This window comes from Scyliorhinus canicula, chromosome 13 (assembly GCF_902713615.1).
Source record: "Scyliorhinus canicula chromosome 13, sScyCan1.1, whole genome shotgun sequence".
In the NCBI taxonomy this organism is placed as follows: domain Eukaryota; kingdom Metazoa; phylum Chordata; class Chondrichthyes; order Carcharhiniformes; family Scyliorhinidae; genus Scyliorhinus; species Scyliorhinus canicula.
The window spans coordinates 157,080,168-157,101,260 of NC_052158.1; the positions used below are offsets into that span (position 1 = coordinate 157,080,168).

General features: G+C 46.8%; 1 protein-coding gene across 1 annotated transcript in view; it reads right to left on the minus strand.

Annotated features, from left to right (window-relative positions):
• LOC119976533 overlaps positions 1–18,698 on the minus strand; it is a 43,328-nt gene extending 24,630 nt beyond the window's left edge. The window contains exons 1-7 of the mRNA XM_038817097.1: positions 18,520–18,698; positions 17,261–17,353; positions 12,500–12,551; positions 9,439–9,565; positions 8,320–8,391; positions 5,052–5,133; positions 544–758 (exon numbers count right to left, since the gene is read on the minus strand). Coding sequence (XP_038673025.1) covers positions 544–758; positions 5,052–5,133; positions 8,320–8,391; positions 9,439–9,565; positions 12,500–12,551; positions 17,261–17,353; positions 18,520–18,666 — 788 coding nt within the window. The 5' untranslated portion in view covers positions 18,667–18,698. The remainder of the gene's footprint in view (positions 1–543; positions 759–5,051; positions 5,134–8,319; positions 8,392–9,438; positions 9,566–12,499; positions 12,552–17,260; positions 17,354–18,519) is intronic.
• Between the last annotated feature and the right edge of the window lie 2,395 nt (positions 18,699–21,093).

Below are 21,093 nucleotides of genomic sequence, written 5' to 3' on the forward strand. Positions count from 1 at the left end.
ATTTTGCAATAAAATGGAAAATTCCACCCTGCATCTCAAAAAAGTACTTAATTGGCAGGAAAGTGCTTTGAGATATCCCAAGGTCATGATAGGAACTACACAAATGCAAATCCTTCTTTCTTTTAATGGTATTAAGAACAATAGTAGGCATTCAGCCCGTCAAGCTTATTGCATAATAACAGAACATGGAAATAGGAGCAGGAGGTAAAACCCCTCGAGCCTGCTCTGCTATTCAATAAGATCATGACCCATCTTCCACATCGACTCCACCATCTCACCCAGTCCCCTCCATTCCCCAAGTGTCCTAATATCGACATGAGATCAGTCAAAGCCAATGACTGAGTGTCCAGAGCTCTCTGGGATCGATCATTCGAAAGATTAACGATCCTCTTAGTGAAGAAATTCCTCCTCATCTCAGTTCAACCACTTATCCTCAGACTGTTACCCCACGTTCAAGACTCTCCTGACAGGGGAATAGAGCCCCTGCTTCTGGCACTCAATGACAATGTGTGCATATCAATTTTTCAGTCCGAAAGTTCTTACTGTAAGTCGGTGTTGAGGCCTTTGAGATATGTTGCCGTACGCTGCTGCTGCATCAGGATTTCACTGTGAGAGTCACGCAAATCTTTCTCTGCCAGGAGCAATTGTTGCCGCAGATATTTCAACTCTTCCTTTAGCCCCCGGGTTTCCAGGTGAGAGAGGGACTTTGCATACATCTTCTCTTTCAAGCGCAGCTTTTGGATCTCTTCCTCCTGTCCCTGTTAACAAAGCAGATTCTGTTAGTCTCAAATTGAAGATTTGGGGTGACCCGACAATGACCCGGTCTACTCCATCCAAGGCAAAAAGCCCCTTTGTGAGAGAATTCATGGCCCTGGCTCTCTCCCTTCCATTCTCACCCCCCTCCTTCCTCAGATGTTGAATCTCTTTGGGGTTCAATTCCATGGGTGTTGGGGGAACCCCAGAATCACCCACTCAACCACCCACATGCACACCCACATACACTTACAGTCAAACCCACACACAGGGGGAGGCAATCACTGATCTGACGTTTCGACCAGGGTACCTACCTCCTGGATTGGCACAGAGACAGGCTCGCTGCCCAATTCAAGGTGGCAAGCGGGTGCCTGAAGCTGGAGGGGCCAATCAGGGGCCTTCCAGCTTGAGAGGAACACTTGGCTGGAGGAAAGGGTAAGTGAACGAAAGAGGGGTTCCACACGGAGGCACCCTCTCGTCGACCTTTCAAAAAATTCAAATGGAAAACCAGAAAAGGCAGGTCACAAATGTGAGGTTCAGGGAAGACTACCTCTGCAGGGAATAAGGAAGGGCTGAAGTCAGGAAAAATTTAGAAAAGGCAAGGCCACAGTGGAATGAGTGATAACAAGCAGAAGGTGACAGGGAGGGACAGAGCGCGCAAACATGAGAGTTCACCAGCGAATAGGGTCAGTGTCGGAACAAATGCTGAAAAGACACAATTAAAAACTCTTTATCTGAATGCATCCATAACAAGACAGATGGATTGATAGTATTACAATCCCAGATCAGATCCCAACAGTGGCTGGGATACTGGACTAAAATGGTTATTATTATTATTTTAATTCATTTGTAAGAGTGTGCAGAAGGAATGATTCCCTCCAGGAGTGCTTGCATTAAGAAATAGGGCTTTGGTATTTTAAAAACAGAACGTTATTATGAATACAATATTAAACTCTAACTTCACACCTGAAAACAACAGCATGCAATTACCCCTTAAACAGCAAGGAAATAATCATACAGCTCTTTATCCATCTTAAAATTAGCATGCCATAGAGTAACACTTGCTTTACAGAACAGATTTGGCCCCTGTTAGAACCACTTCAGACTCTGGCTGAATATCTTCAAAATGATGGGTGGCCTGGTGTGTTTCAGCTCCTTCCTTGTCCTCAGACAAGACTGTTTTGCTTTAAATATTATTGCTCTTTTTCTAACCATCGTACTGTGAGAGAAGTGTGGACACAGTGTCAGACAGATCAGCCTTCAACTCCTCTGCAAAGCTTTTCCAAAATACCTCTGCATCCCTTAGCTCCACCCAGTAACAATGACATCATATCCCCAAGCTGAAAAACTCGCCGAGCTGAAAGTATATTAACTCCCCAGGGACTCCCCAGGGACTTCCCCCAGTCAAACCACAGTGCATTAGCCCAGACTGAAAATCCCATTCCTCTGGTCAGTTTCACCTTCTGGCTCCTTAAAGCCCCAGGCCCGGCAAAACAAAATCATTTTTTAAAAGAATGACCACTGCAGTCAAACGCACTATAACCCCAGATGTTTAACCCTTAAATTGCCCCAATATTTAGAAGACAACATTCCTAAAGTTCTCCATTTGTCACAATGTAATAAATAAAACTAAATTAAATAGATACAATGTGGAGGCCATCACAGAGATATGGTTGCCAGGTGACCAAGGCTGGGAACTGAATATTTAAAGCATGTGAAATTTAGAAAGGTCAGGAAAAAATAAAAAAGGTGGTGGGGTAGCTCTGTTAATAAAGGGTGAGAGAAACACAGTAGTGAGAAATTATCTTGGTTCTGAAGCTTAGAATGTCAATTCAGTTTGGATGGAAATAGGAAATAGAAGAGGGAAATGTCAATAGTGGGTGTAGTTTACAGGCCCGTTATCAGTAGCTACACTGTAAGACATAGTTAAAATCATAAATTAATGGGAGCCTGAAAGAAAGGTGCTGCAATAATCATGGGCAATTTTAATCTTCATATTTGTTGGACAAATAAAATTGTAAAGGTAGCTTTGAGGACAAGTTCATTGAGTACATTTCATCAGTGTCTTAGAAAATGTGTGGTGAGCAAAAAAGGGGACAAGCTATTTTAGGCCTAGCAATGCGTAATAAGACAAGATTACTGAATGATCTCATAGTAAATGTGCCTGTAGGAAAGAGTGATCACAACATGTTTGTATTTCTCATTTTCAGTTCTTCAGTTTGAGGGTGAGAAACCTGGGTCTGAAACTAGAGTCTTAAAATTAAATAAAGACCATTCTAAAGGTCTGAAGATAAAGGTGGCTAAATGCGCTCAGAAAATAGGTTGAAGATAGGCTGGGTGGGACAGGAGGTTGCGAAGAGGACACAAAGAGCTGCATTTTACGTGGCCCTGCCGGGCATGTGTTTGATAGGGGGTCAGAAAAATCAGATGAATACCCAGCCACCTTCTAGCTCATCCCCATGAGTGTGTGTGTGTGTGTGGGGGGGGGGGGGGGGGGGGCTGATGCTGAAATCGGGAAAGTACCCACACTATTTAAATAGATAATCAAGGGTTAATTAAGCCTGTTACCAAGTCAATTGACCCTTGCAATACACTGCCCAAGCAATAAAACATTTGACATGGCAGCATGGTTGGTGCAGGCTTGGAGGGTCGAAGTGTCCTGTGCTGTACTTTGCTTTGTACTTGGCATTGGGTGCGAATAGACAGCCCCAAGTCTTTAAACAAATTCCTCAAAGGGTGAGAAGGAAGGGGAGTTATGATCAGGCACTGCTCTTGGCAGATTGGAGGCGGATGCCCGAAGGTCGAACCCACTCTTTCTTTCTACCGTAAATCTTCCACCACCACAACCCCTCCCTACCCTCTGCCCCTTCCTAACCTGCTCATACCCTCCTGTCCAAAACCCTGGATTTTCCTGTGTCTTGGGATCCACTGGGCTTCTGCTCCGTCTCTATTATAGTCCCAGAAGCACCCACTAAAGTGCTTGGCCGGCAGCTCCCGAGGGCAGGGCATCCTCCCCAGTGAGCGGGCGGATATCCCAAAAGCCGCCCATTTAGCCCACACACAATAATAATAATAATCTTTATTGTCACAAGTAGGCTTACATTCACATTGCAATGAAGTTACTGTGAAACTCCCCTAGTCGCCACATTCCGGCGCCTGCTCGGGTATTCAGGGAGAATTCAGAATGTCCAATTCACCTAACAAGCACGTCTTTCAAGACTTGTGGGAGGAAACCGGAGCACCCGGAGGAAACCCACGCTGACGCGGGGAGAACACGCAGACTCCGCACAGACAGTGACCCAAGCCGGGAATCAAACCTGGTGTCCTGGTGCTGTGAAGCAACGGTACTAACCACTGTGCTACCATGTCACCCAGTCTATGGCTGCGAGGTGGGCCAGCATGGAGCAGGATGGCTCCACACTGACTTTTCTTCTGGGGTTGGGAGGCCACACCATCTGCCCCCCCCCCCCCCCCCCCCGCAGTAACATTCCACGCAATGTGTCTGCAAAGACGGTTATACGAAGAAATGTGTTTGGTGGGAAATAATGCGGGAAAACGTGTGATTATCCACTTTGGTGGGAAGGACAGAAAAGCAGAATATTCTTTAAATTGAGAGCGACTACAGAATGCTGCTGTATCGAGGAATCTGAGTCTTCTCATATATGAATCAAAAATGTTTGCACAAAGGTACAGTAAGTAATCAGGAAAGCAAATTAAATGCTCATCTTTAATAAGAGGGGTTGGAGTATAAAAGTTCTACTACAACTGTACAGGGCCTGAGTGAGATCCCGAGTCACTGTCCATGTGGAGTATGCACATTCTCCTCATCTCTGCGTGGATCTCACCCCCACAGTCCAAAATCGGTGCAGACTTGATGGGCCGAATGGCCTCCTTCTGCACTGTATGTTCTATGTTATATGTTATATATGCAGGATGGGTGGATTGGCCAAAATAAATTGTCCCTTAATTGGAAAAAAAAATTGGATACTCAAAATTTTTTAAAAATAGATTATGTTGTATGTTTTCATGTATGGAGCAATGTGCCTGGATTGTACATAGAACAATACCTTTCAATGTACCTCAGTACATGTGACAATAAATCTAAATCAATTTCTAGAGCCACTTTGTTAAGTACTCTGGGATGTAGATTGTCAGGCCCTGGGGATGAGCCTTCAACTCCATCCATTTCCCCAACATGTTTCTCTACTAATATTGATCATCTTCAGTTCTTCCCTCTCATTGAACATGGACGTAGTTTCAGTGCCAATCCAACCTGTTAACCAAAAAAATGAAGTGACCTTCAACTTCTTTGTCAGCTTCTCTTTAAGCTCCATCCATTGAGCCGTTTTATCCTCTGTCTCTTCTTTCAACGCTTGCTCTCTGTCAGAAAGAGAAGAAACCAGGAAGCTTCACTGAGAATATTAGAATATTCATCCAATAAAGCAGCACAGTAAATGCCTGTGATGTCTCTTTGAAAGACCTCCCCAGTTAGTTCCCCCATCATCCCCTTTGCTCTTCACATTTTTCCTTTAAGAATTTGTCCAATTCTCCTTTCGAAAGTTCTTTAGTAATCTGCTTCCACCTCCCTTTCAGACACCCCTGCACATCACAACTCACTGAGTTAAAATATTCTCCTCATCTGCTTCTTTGTCAATCACCTTAAATCAGTGTCATGTGATTACTGGCTCTGCTACCAGTGGAAACTGGTTCTCCTTGTTTACATCATCAAAATCCTTTGTGATTTTGAACACGTTTATTAAATGGGCTGGTTTAGCACACTGAGCTAAATCGCTGGCTTTGAAAGCAGACCAAGCCAGGCCAGCAACACGGTGCAATTCCCGTAACAGCCTCCCCGAACAGGCGCCGGAATGTGGCGACTAGGGGTTTTTCACAGTGACTTCTTTGAAGCTTCCTCGTGACCATAGCATTTTTCATTTCAATCTCCCCTTAACGTTCTCTGCTTGAGGAGAATAATCCCAGCGTCTCCAGACTCTCCACATAAAGCCCCCCATCCCTGCGACCCATTCGAGTAAACCTCCTCTCTCAACTTTTTTTGAGGTCTCCTTGACTTTGAGCCTCTTTTGAAGTTCAACCAATTAGAAGAAAGTCAACAAATTAAGGGACAAATCAAAATGGGGCCGATCCTTAAAGGGGCACTGCCCAAACTAAAACAAAGATCAAATGAAACTTAAAGACACCAAATTAAAAAGTGATTAAAGGGGGTCGTTAAAGGCACTCTCGACCCTGAGGTGCCCCCTGGGCACGGAAGCTGCCCCCTCTCCGAGGTCTTGACACCCTGTCTAAAGTGTGGCACCCAGAATTGGGGAAAGTACTCCAATATTCTGAGGCTTAACCAGTAATTTATAAAGGTTCAGCACCACTTTGCTTCTATACTCTGTGCCTCCACTTATAAAACGCAAGAGAATTATTATATTCATAGATTCAGTCAGGTTTGCAGTCCTGAAAAAGACCATTCTTCCCATCATGTTTATGCCACTTCTTTCCCACATGACAGACTCAATTCTGATAAATGCTCTTAGAATGTTCTTCAAATTGTGTTAATATTTTAGCAACAGGGATGAGGCTGTGAGGTTGATTCTTCCCATCACGATTCACCCTCTGCGCATCAGCCCCATTCCTGTCATCATTGTTTTCTCTTTTCATAAGCAAATTCAGTTGTCTTGGGGATCAATTGTGCGTGCGCCTGTAGTGACCTTCACAACCATGGAGGACACTACGATCGGGCAAACACTGATGGAGTTTAATGTCAGTCGGTTCTCAGGAATATCCCTCAGTGTATGTGCTTTTACTAATCCACTCATACACCTGGCATTTTAATTGTCCTCTTCTCCTTGACAAACTCATGGTAGACTGGCACAAAACATGAAGTCACATGGGATCAGAGGAGAGCTGGCAAGTTGGATACAGAACTGGCTTGGACACAGAAGACGGAGAGTGGCAGTAGAAGGGTACTTTTCTGAATGGAAGGTTGTGACTAATGGCGTTCCATCGGGATCAATTCTGTTGTTCGCAGTGTCTGTAAATTATTTGGAAGAAACCGTAGCTGGTCTAATTAGTAAGTTTGCAGACAACACGAAAATTGGTGGAGTTGCGGATAAGAGGATTGTCAGAGGATACAGCCGGATATAAACTGGTTGGAGTTTTACGCAGGGAGATGGCAGATGGAGTTTAATCCGGAGAAGTGTGAGGTAGTACACTTTGGAAGGTCCAATGCATGTAGGAATTACACAATAAATGGTAGAACCCTTGTAACTACTGGCAGGCAGAGAGATCTGGGCATGCATGTCCACCGATCACTGAAATTGGCAACACATGTGGATAAGGTGGTCAAGAAGGCATACTGCATGCTGGCCTTCATCGGTCGGGGCATTGAATGTAAAATTGGCAAGTCAGGTTGCAGCTGTAGAGGACCTTAGTTAGGCCTTATTTGGAATATTGTGCACAATTCTGGTCGCCACACTACCAGAAAGATGTGGATGCTTTGGAAAAGGTGCAGGAGTGGTTTACTCGTATGTTGCCTGGTATGGAGGGCATTGGCTATGAGGAGAGGTTAGATAAACTCGGTCTGTTCTCACTGGAACGACAGAGGTTGAGAGGCGACCTGATAGAGGTCTACAAGATTATGAGTGGCATAAACAGAGTGGATAGTCAGATGCTCTTTCCTATGGTAGGAGAGTCAAGTACTGGGGGACATAGGTTTAAAGTGCGTGGGGAAAAGTTTAAACAGATGTTCGAGGCAAGTTTTTCACACAGAGGGTGGTAAATATATGGAACCCGCTGCCTGGGGAGGTGGTGGGAGCAGGTACAATAGCAGCATTTAAGGGGCATCTGGACAAATATATGAATAGGGTGGGAATGGAAGGGTACGGACTCTATAAGTGCAGACGGTTTGAGTTTAGGCAGGTACCGTGGTTGATACAGGCTTGGAGGCCCGAAGGGCCTGTTCCTGTGCTGTATTGTTCTTTGTTCTTTGTTCTAACAGCCAAGAGTTGGCCGTGTGTTCCTTTCCAGTGAGATTCCTGTATTGACAAGGCCAAAGGCTAAAGGCCGGACAGATGGCCAATGTTTGGGGGAAGGTGACCATTAATTCACAATCCAATTAAAAACGGCTAATCACGTGCATTGACATCATCTTCCTGCCTTGCTCCCAGAACTCTTCATACACTTACTGAACAAAAATTAAATGAAATTTAAAAATAAATGAAAAGAAATGGATCACCCTCAGAAATCAAAATTTTCAATTGCTCCCCACCCTCTGGGGGAGAGGGTTCCAGATTTTCACTGTGATGAAGAGTTTCCTGGTATATGGCGCATGGGGAATAGTGTTAGTCAGTGATCAACAGGGGACACATTGAAGGATGTTGGGATTCGAGGGAAAGTTGGAGTGCATGGAGGATTTGAAGGCTGGTGGGAGGGCATTGGAGGTACCAGAGAAATGGAGGAGCCATGGGGAGGGGTGGGGGTGGACGGTGGAAAGGAGGTAGACTGACAGTGATGAGTGTGCTCCTTTGTTTGCAGGACTATGCCACCCCCTCTGTCTCTTACCTCTCCAAGACTTCACACAGCACTTTCTGTCTCTCTCGTTCCCACAGCTGGACAATGCTCGCTCGCCTCAATCTGTCAAACATATTCAGACAGAGGGTGAGGAAATATTCAATAAAACTAGACAATGCTGGGCAAGATAATGGAAACATTTAGCTTCCCCATGTGTGTTGTTTCTTGTGTCTTAATAAAGCTCGTAGTCTCAAAGTTGGAGTAGATGCTTTATTGTGAGTTTGTACTGTCTTCAGTGCTCAACTTACAGCTACCTCGATGCTGCCTGCCTGCCTGTGTCTTGCTACCAGTTCTCCCTTCTGTGAAGTGTGCCCTCACTTCCTGTTCCTCTGTATTTATAGCTCTCCCGTGCTCCCTCTAGTGTTTGCTCAGTTGTATTGCATCTACACAGAACTACAATCATCACACCATGATCCGATACGCTTCAGAGACTTCAAAAACCTACAGCAGACACCTCAAAGCACTGGGGAAGTACCATCAGTGGTGCTTTGTTTCAAATATATTGGCAGGAAAGGTGATGCTCCTGCAGAATCCTCTCTCAAAACAATAATCCCAGTATCGAAGCGCTAATCACTCCAGCTAAATTCCACTGGGTCGGGAATGTCACTTGTCTGAAACCAAATTGTGGAAACAACTGCTCTACTCAGAGCTGGGCCACAGCGGGAGACTCCCAGGTGGATAGAGGGAACACCTTAGCGATGTCCTCTAAGCATTCCCGCTGACACATGGGAGACCCTACTAGTGACCCACCAAAATGGAGAGAGCTCTTTCAGGAAGACGCTGAACACATGGGGCGGCTCGCTCAGGAATGGGAAAGGGTGAAGTTGTGGCATTGGAGGGAGTACAGGAACCTCCAAACAATCCACATAGCCGACCCTTAGAGCTGCAATGGCCCCACATGCGGCAGAGTCTACAGATTGTGGATTGGACACATCACCATCTCAACCCATTGAAGCGGAATAGAAACCAAGAAGTTTCAATCCTGAGGGACTGCCCTGGAAGAAAATAACAGTGGAGGAGTTCACTATACAGAACTAAATCTTGGGGATGAGTGTGGGGGATATTGCCTTGTTTGACTCCAGATAGCTACATGCCTATTATGTTACTCACCGTGCTATCTCTTCATTTTTCTCCTTCACCTGGCGTTGCATTGTGCTCAGGACGGCTCGCATCACTATCACGTCTTTACATTCTGCCTTCATCTTCATCAAGGCCCTCTTCTCCTCCCAAATCATCTCTGGAAAATTAGCTCAGCGTTATATATGAAACCATCTGATCTGTTGAACATCTACTCACTCGTGGAACCATGGTGACACGAGGAGTTCTGAGAAGAACTAAAACTCAATAAAGCCCAACCAGCTTGTTGCTAGAAAAAAATTGAAAGTGCTGGAAAGACTCAGTCAGTCAGGCAGCATCTATGGACAGAGAAACAGAGTTCTCGTTTTGAGTTCGCATGATGCTTCTTCAGAGCTCAAGGACCTGGTCCTATTTTCACAGATCAGAACCATAGATAACTATCATCTACCGATGTCCCTCAATACATTCACTCCAAGTATCTAAATAAATCTTGAGCTCCGCCCAGTTGAAATAATTGCTCCTTATTCATATTGACTAATTGTATATTCTGTGTAGTAATGCTATTAAAACCCTGGGTTCAAATACGCACAGGTGGTGTGTCTGCTGAAGCTGTGATGATTCATGAAGACCTCACCTTCTCAATCTTGCCCCTCGCCTAAGGTGTGGGAGATCCTCAGGTTAAATCACCACCAGTCAGCTCTCCCCCCTCAAAGGAAAAAGCAGCCTATTGTCATCTGGGATTATGGTGACTTTACTTTAACTTAAGGTTTCGTAAAGTGAGGTACACATTGATTTTAACCATTTATTTGTTTACATATAGATGGCCAATGGAATATTGTTTATGTGAAGAAGATTCCATGGTGTGTAAACAATTTATGAGTGAGTGGTGTTTAGTCCTAGATAATCTTAGTGGGACGTCTTAGTGGGATACAGATGATGTAATTAATGGGAGGAGCCAGGTCTGTCTGTAGTTTTGGCAGTTTTGCCACAGGACTTGAGTCTGACAAGACCGAAGGATTTTCAGGTTGTCCCTGAAAGGGTCCATCTCCAAAGATTGGCACAGAGAACAGCAAGTAACCCAGATTTCTAACTTTATTTATAAGTAGGGCAGCACGGTGGCGCAATGGTAGCACTGCAGTCTCATGGCGCCGAGGTCCCAAGTTAGATCCCGGGTTTGGGTCACTGTCTGTGTGGAGTTTGCACATTCTGCCCGTATTTGCATGGGTTTCGCCCCCACAACCCAAAGATGTGCAGGCTAGGTGGATTGGCCACGCTAAATTGCCCCTTAATTGGAAAAAATGAATTGGATATTCTAAATTTATTAAAAAGAACTTTATTTATAAGTGATTTTGAATTGTCTTGGGTTGCTTAGTGAAATGAAATGAAATGAAAATCGCTTATTGTCACGAGTAGGCTTCAAATGAAGTTACTGTGAAAAGCCCCTAGTCGCCAGATTCCGGCGCCTGTTCGGGGAGGCTGTTACGGGAATTGAACTATGCTGCTGGCTTGCTTTGGTCTGCTTTCAAAGCCAGCGATTAGCCCTGTGAGCTAAACAGCCCCTAGCTGTTGGCACAGATACATAATGAAGGTGATGGATTATAAAGCTATTTCTTTGACATTAATGTGATTGATTCTGGTTTTAAATTAACGTTTGTTTTAATATAAGGCATACCTAATGGTCAGAGTCTTCGCGTCTAGTGTGCAGTATCCTTTCCTTGCAGTTTTACAAATTGCAAATTGTTTGGGGTTTCTCATCTGCTTTCCCAACAAAACCTGGGGTCTGGTCCAGTATCCGAACATCAAATAACGTTGCCAAGGTTTGTTTGTTAAATTGTTAATGTTAAAAGGAAATGGGTATTAACTGAGCATGTACAAGAAGGGGATTTCTGGGACACTGGGTGTGTGGGAGGAGAGCGGTGAGGCTGAACAGGTTCACAAACTCTCTTAATAAAATAAAGCTCAGAGTCTTGGTTTTGACAGCTTGATCCCATTAACTGATGTAGCAACTTTCTGAACTCCTCCAACCACCCAATCCTTCCAACTAGCTAGCAAGAGCCAGCAGAATCTGACGAGCAATTACTCTGCAACGTGAATTGTTCCTTTAAATAGCAGGGATGGCAGATCTCTCATGTTGCTGAATGCACACTCAGCCGTGGGTGTTTAAGAGAGGATATTCACTATAGAGGCAAAGTCGGAAATGGTAGTTCTGATGTCAAAGCAACGTTAGGCACCACAATGCATCTATTCTGCATACTGCAGGTGCAAGCACATATCGCCTATACCCGCGCCCTCTCCAAAATGATGTTCGAAACTGCCTGCACTGTCGGGGATGGCGCAGGTATGATTCCTCTCTGAAACCTGCCCACAGGGCACTGCAACTGCCTTCGATACTGAGGCACTTTGCAGTCTTCGACCCCGAAGGTTTAACCACACATGGGGCAGGATTCCCCGTCCCTGCGGCTAAATGTGGCTATAATGGAGAATCAGCGGGTGGTTTACGTGAAAAAAATCGGGGCAAACCCCTCAGCAATTCCGGTACCGGCGATGTCATCGACTCCAAATGGAACTCCTGCCTCCTGACCTGAAAACAGCCGGAGAATGGCCGGGTCCCGGATCCCGGGCCGCGCATGCACGCGGCTGCAGCGATCGCGCCGTACAACATGGTCCCGGACCCAACCCGCCATCCACAACACCACAGCCCACCTCCTGGCCACCCACACCAGTCCACCCAGCCCTCACGGAAGCCCCCCCCCCCACACACCCTGGCCAGCGGCACCGAGTCCACAGCCGCCAGGTCAGGTTCACGGTTTGTGTGAGGACATGTGTCCCGCGTCGCGGGAACTCGGCCCATCAGAGGCGGAGCATCGTGAGTGGGCCGGCCGATGAGGTGCCAACGGCATCGCGGCTGCGCTGCCCGTCACCGTCACACAGATCTGGAGGGGGCGGAGAAATTGGAAACCGGCGCCGGCCCCAATTACGGCGTCGGAATCGATTCTCTGCCTGATCGCCGATTACGATATCACCGTCAGGCAACGGAGAATCCCGCCCATTTTTTTTTTCTTCTCTTGAAGGAAAAGGCCACTTTCAAACTTACCGAGCGTTTTTGACATTTGCCACGTCATGCTGGGTTGTTTGAACATTTTGTTCTGAATGAGAGAAAACAAAGGGATCATTAATCATTGTTCCAACCGATACTCTCAGCCCACTGTAATTCCAAATCCGTAGGTTGCAGGGTCAGGAAAAAGGAACATTTGGCTTCAGAGCAGGAATAGGCCATTCAATAAGATCATGGCTTATCTTGCTGCGGTGTCAACTCCACTCACATCCCATTTCTCTCCCGAATCACTTGTGGTTCTTGCACAGTAACTATTTATGATTCATTTACCAGGGTGCCCAGATCCCTCTGTAGCTCAGAGCTTTTTAAAATGTTATTCCTTCCTTCCTTTAATTACAAAACCAATGTGCAGAGTGGACAGGGCAAGGACTTAATCCATCTCCTTTCTTACCCCAAAAACAATTCAAATCCAAATTGAATGACGGTGTCACAGTGGTTAGCACTGCTGCCTCACAGCGCCAGGGACCCGGGTTTGAAGCCAGCTTGGGGTCTGTCTCCCCGTGTCTGCTTGAGTTTCCTCCGGGTGCTCCGGTTTCCTCCCACAGTCCAAAGGTGTGCAGGCGAGGCGGACTGGCCATGATAAATTGCCCCTTAGTGTCCAAGTGTGCAGGTTAGGTGGTATTACGGGGAAAGGGCAGGGGAGTGACCTAGGTAGGGTGCTTTTTCGGGAGTCTCGATGGGCCAAATGGCCTCCTTCTGCACAGTAGGGATTCTATGGTTCTATGAATCTAATCCATTGTCCTCCGAAATGAACTGTACAGGATCCAAACTGACATCTTCATCTTAGTCAAAACTTGGAGAGTTCTGCAATTTGCATTTAAATAATATTCCGTTTCTCTATTCTCCCTGCCAAATTGGACCAGTTCACCTTTTCCCATATTATACTTCACCAATGTTTTGCCGACTTATTTACCCTCTATATATCCCTTTACAGACTCTCTACCTCCTCTTGCCAACGTACTTATTGGCAAAATTAGCTCCTGTGCATCCGGTCCCTTCATCCTAATCATTGATATAAATTGTAAATAGTTGCGACTCCAACGTTGATGCCTGCGGCACTGCACTCTTTAAATGTTGCCAATCTTTAAATTACCCATTTATCCCTTCTCACACAACTATGTGGCATCTCCAAGTTTGCTGATGACAGGACCCGAGTGGGTCAGATCTCAAACAATGAGTCAGAGTATAGGAGGGAGATAGAGAACCTAGTGGAGTGGTGTAACAACAACAATTTCTCACTCAATGTCAGCAAAACTAAAGAGCTAGTTATTGACTTCAGGAAGCAAAATGTCATACACACCCCTGTCTGCATCAACGGGGTCGAGGTGGAGATGGTTAACAGCTTCAAATTCCTAGGTGTGCATATCACCAAAACTCTGTCCTGGTCCACCCATATGACCAAGAAAGCACAACAGCACCTATACTTCCTCATGAAACTAAGAAAATTCAGCATGTCCACATTGACTCTCACCAACTTTTACAGATGCACCATAGAAAGCATCCTATCGGGCTGCATCACAGCCTGGTATGTCAACTGCTCGGCACAGGACCGCAAGAAACTACAGAGAGTCGTGAACACAGCCCAGTCCATCACACGAACCCGCCTCCCATCCATTGACTCTGTCTACACCTCCCGCTGCCTGGGGAAAGTGGGCAGCATAATCAAAGACCCCTCCCACCCGGCTTACTCACTCTTCCAACTTCTTCCATCGGGCAGGAGATACAAAGGTCTGAGAACACGCACGAACAGACTCAAAAACAACTTCTTCCCCACTGTCACCCCACTGAATGACCCTCTTATGGACTGAACTGATCACTCCACACATCTTCCCTATTGAGTAGTACTACACTCCAGATGCTTCACGATCTGCCTGGACTGTACACAGAACAATACTTTTCACTGCAGCCCTGTACACGTGACAATAAATCGAAATCGAAATCTACTCTCTGCTGCTTGTTAGTCAACCAGTGTTTCATCCATGTTAATGTGACCCCCCACACCATGAGCTCTTGCCTTTTGGAGTAATCATTAATGAGGCCCCTTATCAAATTCCTTTTCGCAATTACATACACCACAGCTACGCAATCCACCCGGCTTGTTATTTCCCCCATTAATTCTGAGAATTTAGCTGAACACCCTTTCATATTAACTCTGCCCAATCATTTTCTAAGTATTCTGCTTGAAGCTCCTTCCTACTGGATTTTAGCAATTTCCCTGTGACTGATGTTAGGCTAACTATTGTTTTTTTTGTGCTTGGGATGTGGGGCGTTGCTGGCTGGGTTGGTATTTATTGCCCATCCACGAGGACATTTAAGAGTCAACTACATTGCTGTGGGTCTCATGTAGGCCAGACCAGGTAAGGGTGGCAGATTTCCTTCCCTAAGGGACATTAGCGAACCAGATGGGTTATTACGACAATCGACAATGGTTTTGTGGTCATCATTAGACTTTTAATCCCAGATTTTTATTGAATTCCAATTTCACCATCTGCAGTGTCGGGATTTGAAACCAGGGCACCAGAGCATTGCCCTGGGTCTCTGGATTGCTCTGGGTCTCTGGATTGCCCTGGGTCTATGGATTGCTCTGGGTCTCTGGATTGCTCTGGGTCTCTGGATTGCTCTGGGTCTCTGGATTGCTCTGGGTCTCTGGATTGCTCTGGGTCTCTGGATTGCTCTGGGTCTCTGGATTGCCCTGGGTCTCTGGATTGCTCTGGGTCTCTGGATTTCCCTGGGTCTCTGGATTGCCCTGGGTCTCTGGATTGCCCTGGGTCTCTGGATTGCTCTGGGTCTCTGGATTGTCCTGGGTCTCTGGATTGCTCTGGGTCTCTGGATTGCCCTGGGTCTCTGGATTGCCCTGGGTCTCTGGATTGCTCTGGGTCTCTGGATTGCCCTGGGTCTCTGGATTGCTCTGGGTCTCTGGATTGCCCTGGGTCTCTGGATTGTCCTGGGTCTCTGGATTGCTCTGGGTCTCTGGATTGTCCTGGGTCTCTGGATTGCTCTGGGTCTCTGGATTGCCCTGGGTCTCTGGATTGCCCTGGGTCTCTGGATTGCTCTGGGTCTCTGGATTGCCCTGGGTCTCTGGATTGCTCTGGGTCTCTGGATTGCCCTGGGTCTCTGGATTGTCCTGGGTCTCTGGATTGCTCTGGGCCTCTGGATTGTCCTGGGTCTCTGGATTGCTCTGGGTCTCTGGATTGCCCTGGGTCTCTGGATTGCTCTGGGTCTCTGGATTGCTCGTCCAATGATAACACCACTATGCCGCTGTCAGCCAATTCTTTTGAGACCCGAGGAAGCAGGCCATCAGGTTGTGGGGACTTGTGAGCCGTTTCCTTGGTGATTGTGAGTGTAGACCGATTGGCCAAGTGGATATTGGAATGAAGCAACCACTGCAGGGGTCACCTGTCAGGAGCGCCTGTGTTCTCCTGGAGCGTGGACAGCAACACAGCGTGTAACAGCTGCTCAGTAACTGTTAATAAACATCTTGCGTTGTTAGTCCCTGGGTATCTAATACTTCAATAGTGTCAAGTGTTGACGGAATGGCACAGTGACTTTGCCGCATTCAACCACTCGTGATTTACAAAAACATCGCAGTCAACTGGGCAACATTTGAAAAAGAGTGTCGCATCTACTGCGGTGCCAGCCTATCACAGAATCCCCACAGTGCAAAAGGAGACCATTTGGCCCATTGAGCCTGCACTGACCCTCTGAAAGTGGACCCCACCGAACCATTCTTGAACACTAAGGAGCAATTGATCAATGCCAATCCACCTCACCTGCACTGTGGATTGTGGGAGGAAACCGGCGCACTCAGAGGAAGCCCACGCATACACGGGGAGAACGTGCAAATTGGGTCCCTGGTGCTGTGAGGGAGCAGTGCTAACCACTGTGCCACCATGCCACCCAAATCAAATACCATCCTGTAAATTTAGTGGGCCCCAGATGATTCATCCTTTTCATCATCTTTCTTGCTCATTGGGATCAATCATTGCTGTGAGTTATGTAAGGACACCAGTGATTTGAATATCGCGAAATGTAGTGATCGCACAAGACTTATCAAGGAATGATAAAATAGCCTGGCTCAAAGTGACTGGGATTGTTGTTCTGTATATAACTTGTATCACATCAGTATGATCCACTCTGCATTTTTCTCCAGAGATTATCCTGTTTTCGTTGGGACACTCTACTGTCGTTTCAGATCTGAGCCCTTCTGCTGTTGTTCAGAGAGACTTATAGAATCTAGAGAAGGTTTGTAACTTAGACTTAGACAGAGGGATTAAGATACAGTCCACTGTGTCACATTAAACACTCCCAGGACAGGTACAGCACGGGGTTAGATACAGAGTAAAGCTCCCTCTACACTGTCCCCATCAAACACTCCCAGGACAGGTACAGCACGGGGTTAGATACAGAGTAAAGCTCCCTCTACACTGTCCCCATCAAACACTCCCAGGACAGGTACAGCACGGGGTTAGATACAGAGTAAAGCTCCCTCTCCACTGTCCCCATCAAACACCCCCAGGATAGGTACAGCACGGGGTTAGATACAGAGTAAAGCTCCCTCTACACTGTCTCCATCAAACACTCCCAGGACAGGTACGGCACGGGATTAGATACAGCGTGAAGCTCCCTCTACACAGTCCCCCTCAAAAATTCCCAAGACAGGTACAGCAGGGGAGTAATTTTCTACAAACGATTCTCATTTTCATTGTGCTCTGAACCTTTCTGATTTTCTGGTGAACTCACTTCGAGATTTGTGCAGACTTCCCTCTTGCATTCCTCCAGTTTGCTGATCAGCTGCTCAAGAAGCAATGAGTGGGTTTCCTGGGGCTGAAAATGCTGCAACAAAGGACACACGTAATATCATTCCAGTACACGGCCTGGCACGGGGAGACTCGCAGGCTGTTACACGGAGGAATAGGGGGGGCCATGCCCTCTGTCTTATTGTTTTCCCGCAGCCTTGACTAAATGTCTGTGGGTCATTTTAAAATCCATCCACTGCTGCCCTCTGCAGTCACAACTGATTCTCCTTGAGGGACAGATGATCTTTAATGTTGCCTGGTAAGTGACAGGAGGCTATTCATCCAGGAAGGGAAGCATTTTCACCTCACCGATATTCAAAAACTGATAAACGTTTCCAATGGAGCCTCCCCCCCCGCCTCACCACCAAGCAGATACACTGATGTTAACTATAATGTGTTCTCATTCTCACATGTGACCCCTCAGCAGATCATCCTGCTTTGCTATTCCGAACACAGGAACGCTAGTTCATTTAGCCCCTTAACCTTGTCCTGGTGTTCTGTGAGATTAGGCCCAATCTGCACCTCAGCCACATTTGTTGGCCCATATCTTTGTGAGGCAACATTAATTATCGAGTGGGTGACTGCTAATCCCACACAGTGAAGGGTGGAGATGGGAGAGGCAGGATATTACCCTGTGATATTGTAATAATGTTCACCACACCATACCAGACCCCAGTGGAGGGGCTGGAGTCTGAAGGACACTGACGTTCCCTCCACCCCAGCAAAAACATTGGGGGGGGGGGTGATCCCGCCCTCTCCTTTCAGGGATGTCCTGCGATCATTACAGCTGCCAGGCTGTTTATTGGCATAAGCCGGGCCTTCGACCTCCAAGAGGTGTTGGCCAATCAAATGGCGGGTAGCTTTCTGGTCTCAGTAGTGCCACTGATTGGGGGGGGGGGGGGGGGGGGGGGGGGCAGGGGTCAGGCGAGGATTCAGGACCAAAACCCTAATATACATATTTTTTAAGACCGTGCAGCTACCCGCCATTTGGTCCTGAATCCTCACCACTGTTGGTCTGTCATCGTGGATCATGATACCGCCATAACTCGTGGCCATTCACCCCATTTCCAAGGTGATACCGCCATCAGTTAGCGCCATAACCCAGTCAGCATCCCCCCCCCACCCCCGCCCCCCCACACCAGGAACTGAATTAGAGCATCCTGGACTGTTTGTCGAAGTTACATTGGGTCTTGTTCCATTCACCATATATTTTGTCCTCTGATGAAGCTGTGGAACTCTGCTGGTCAGCTGCTGGGAATCGGTGCTCAGCACTTCATCCATTAGATCCAGGAAATCTCCCACGGCCTTCCTCAATCCTGCAAGGCATGGAGACTGGGATCTGGAATCCATTTCTGCCGCTGTGGTGTCCCACGTGTCTGGAAACCCAGGAGTTGAAATTTCTCTGCTGTGGGACAGAAACCACAAAGCCATAAGACCGTAAGAAATAGGGTCAGGAGGAGGCCATTTGGCCCCTTGAGCCTGCTCCACCATTCAATAGGATCATGGCTGATCCGACATTCCTCACATCCACTTTCCTGCCCTTTCCCATGACCCATGATTCCCTTACTGGCCAAGAATCTATCTATCTCAGCCTCAAATATACACAAGGATTTTGCCCCCACAGCTCTCTGTGGCGTTGAGTTCCAAAGACTCACAACCTTCTGAGAGAAGGAATTGCTCCTCATGCCTGTCTGAAATGAGCAGCCCTTCATTCTGAGGCTATGCCCTCTGGTCCTCGGCTCTCCCGTACGGGGAAACATCCTCTCAGCATTTACCCTGTCAAGACCCTTAAGAATCCTATCTGTCCAATCAGATCACCTCTCGGGCAGCTTGGTGGCACCGTGGTTAGCACAGCTGCCTCGCGGTGCCAAGGTCCCAGCTTCGATCCCGGCCCTGGGTCACTGTCCGCGTGGAGTTTGCACACTCGACCCATGTTTGCGTCGGTTTCGCCCCCACAACCCTAAAGATGTGCAGGGGAGGTCAAATTGGCCACGCTAAATTGCCCCTTATTTGGAAAAAAATGAATTGGGTGCTCCAAATTTATTTTTTTTAAATGAGATCACCTCTCATTCTTCTAAATTCCAATGAGTGGAGTCCCAACCTGTTTACCCTTTGCTCATTAGACAACCGCTCCATACCGGGGATCATCCTAGTGAACCTTCTCCGAACCGCCTCCAATGGAATAACTTTCCATCAGTAAGAGGACCCAAACTGCTGCCAATGCTCCAGATGTGGGCTGGCCAGCACCTTGTACAGCTGCAGCAAGATTTCCCAACTCTTATACTCCAACCCCCTTGAAATAAGGGCCAACATTCCATTAACCTTCCTGGTTACCTGCTGCACATTTGTGCTCGCTCTGTGTTTGGTGCACAAGTCCATTCAAGTCCCTTTATGTTGTAGTTTTCTGAAGTTTTTCTCCATTTAAATAATACTCTGTTCTTTTTATTCTCCCTTCCAAAATAAACAATTTCACATTTTCCCGCATTACACTCCATTTGATAACTTTTCGCTCACTTACTTAACCTATCTATATCCCTTTGCACACTTTTTAAAAAATAATCTTTATTGTCACAAGTGGATTTACATTAACACTGCAATGAAGTTACTGTGAAAAGCCCCTAGTCGCCACACTCCGGCGCCTGTTCGGGTACACTGAGGGAGAATTCAGAATGTCCAATTCACCAAACAGCATGTCTTTCGTGGGAGGAAACTGGACCACGCAAAGGGAACATATGCATACACGGGGAGAACGTGCAGACAGTGACCCAAGCCAGGAATCGAACCTGGGACCATGGTGCTGTGAAGCCATAGTGCTAACCACTGTGCTACCATGCTGCCCAGGTGCTACCATGCTGCCCAGGTGCAAACCATCAGGGCCATGGGGCTTATCTACCTTTACCCCCATTAGTTTGTCAATATGACTTCTCTAGAGATGGTATTTAATTCCTCCCTTGTATTCTTTAATATCAATGGGAAGTTCAAACTATCTTCCACCATAAAGACTGATGCAATATATCTGTTAACTCCTCTGCCATTTCCTTGTTTCTTATAACTTTCTCCCCAGATTCATTTTCTAAGGGGCCTATGTTCACTTTGACCTCTTCTTTTTTTCTTATATTTAAAGAAACTCTTATTGAATGTAACTTGCCACTTGCCAGCCCAAGCCTGGATATTGTCCAGGTCTTGCTGCATTTGGACATGGACTTCATTATCTGAGGAGTCGTGAATGGTGCTGAACATTGTGCAGTCATCCGCAAACATTCCCACTTCTGACCTTATGATGGAAGGAAGGTCATTGATGAAGCAGCTGAAGGTGGTTGAGTCTAGGACACTATCCTGAGGAACTCCTGCAGTGATGTCCTGGAACTGAGATGATTGATCTCCAACAACCACAACCATCTTCCTTTGTGCCAGGTATGACTCCACCCAGTGGAGAGTTTCCCCCCTGCCAGGACATGAGGTTGCAGCCTGTGGTTCAGTACAATTCTGCTGCTGCTGATATCCTACAGCGCCTCACGGATGCCCAGTCTTGAGTTGCTAGATCAGTTCAAAGTCTACCCCATTTAGCACGGTGGTAGTACCACACAACACAATGGAGGGCTTCCTCGATGTGAAGATGGGACTTTGTCTCCTCAAGAACTGTGCTGTGGTCACTCCCACCAATACTGTCATGGACAGATGCATCTGCAACAGGCAGGTTGGTGAGGATAAGGTCAAGTAAGTTTTTCCCCAGGGCAGCACGGTGATGCAGAGGGTTAGCCCTGCTGCCTCATAACG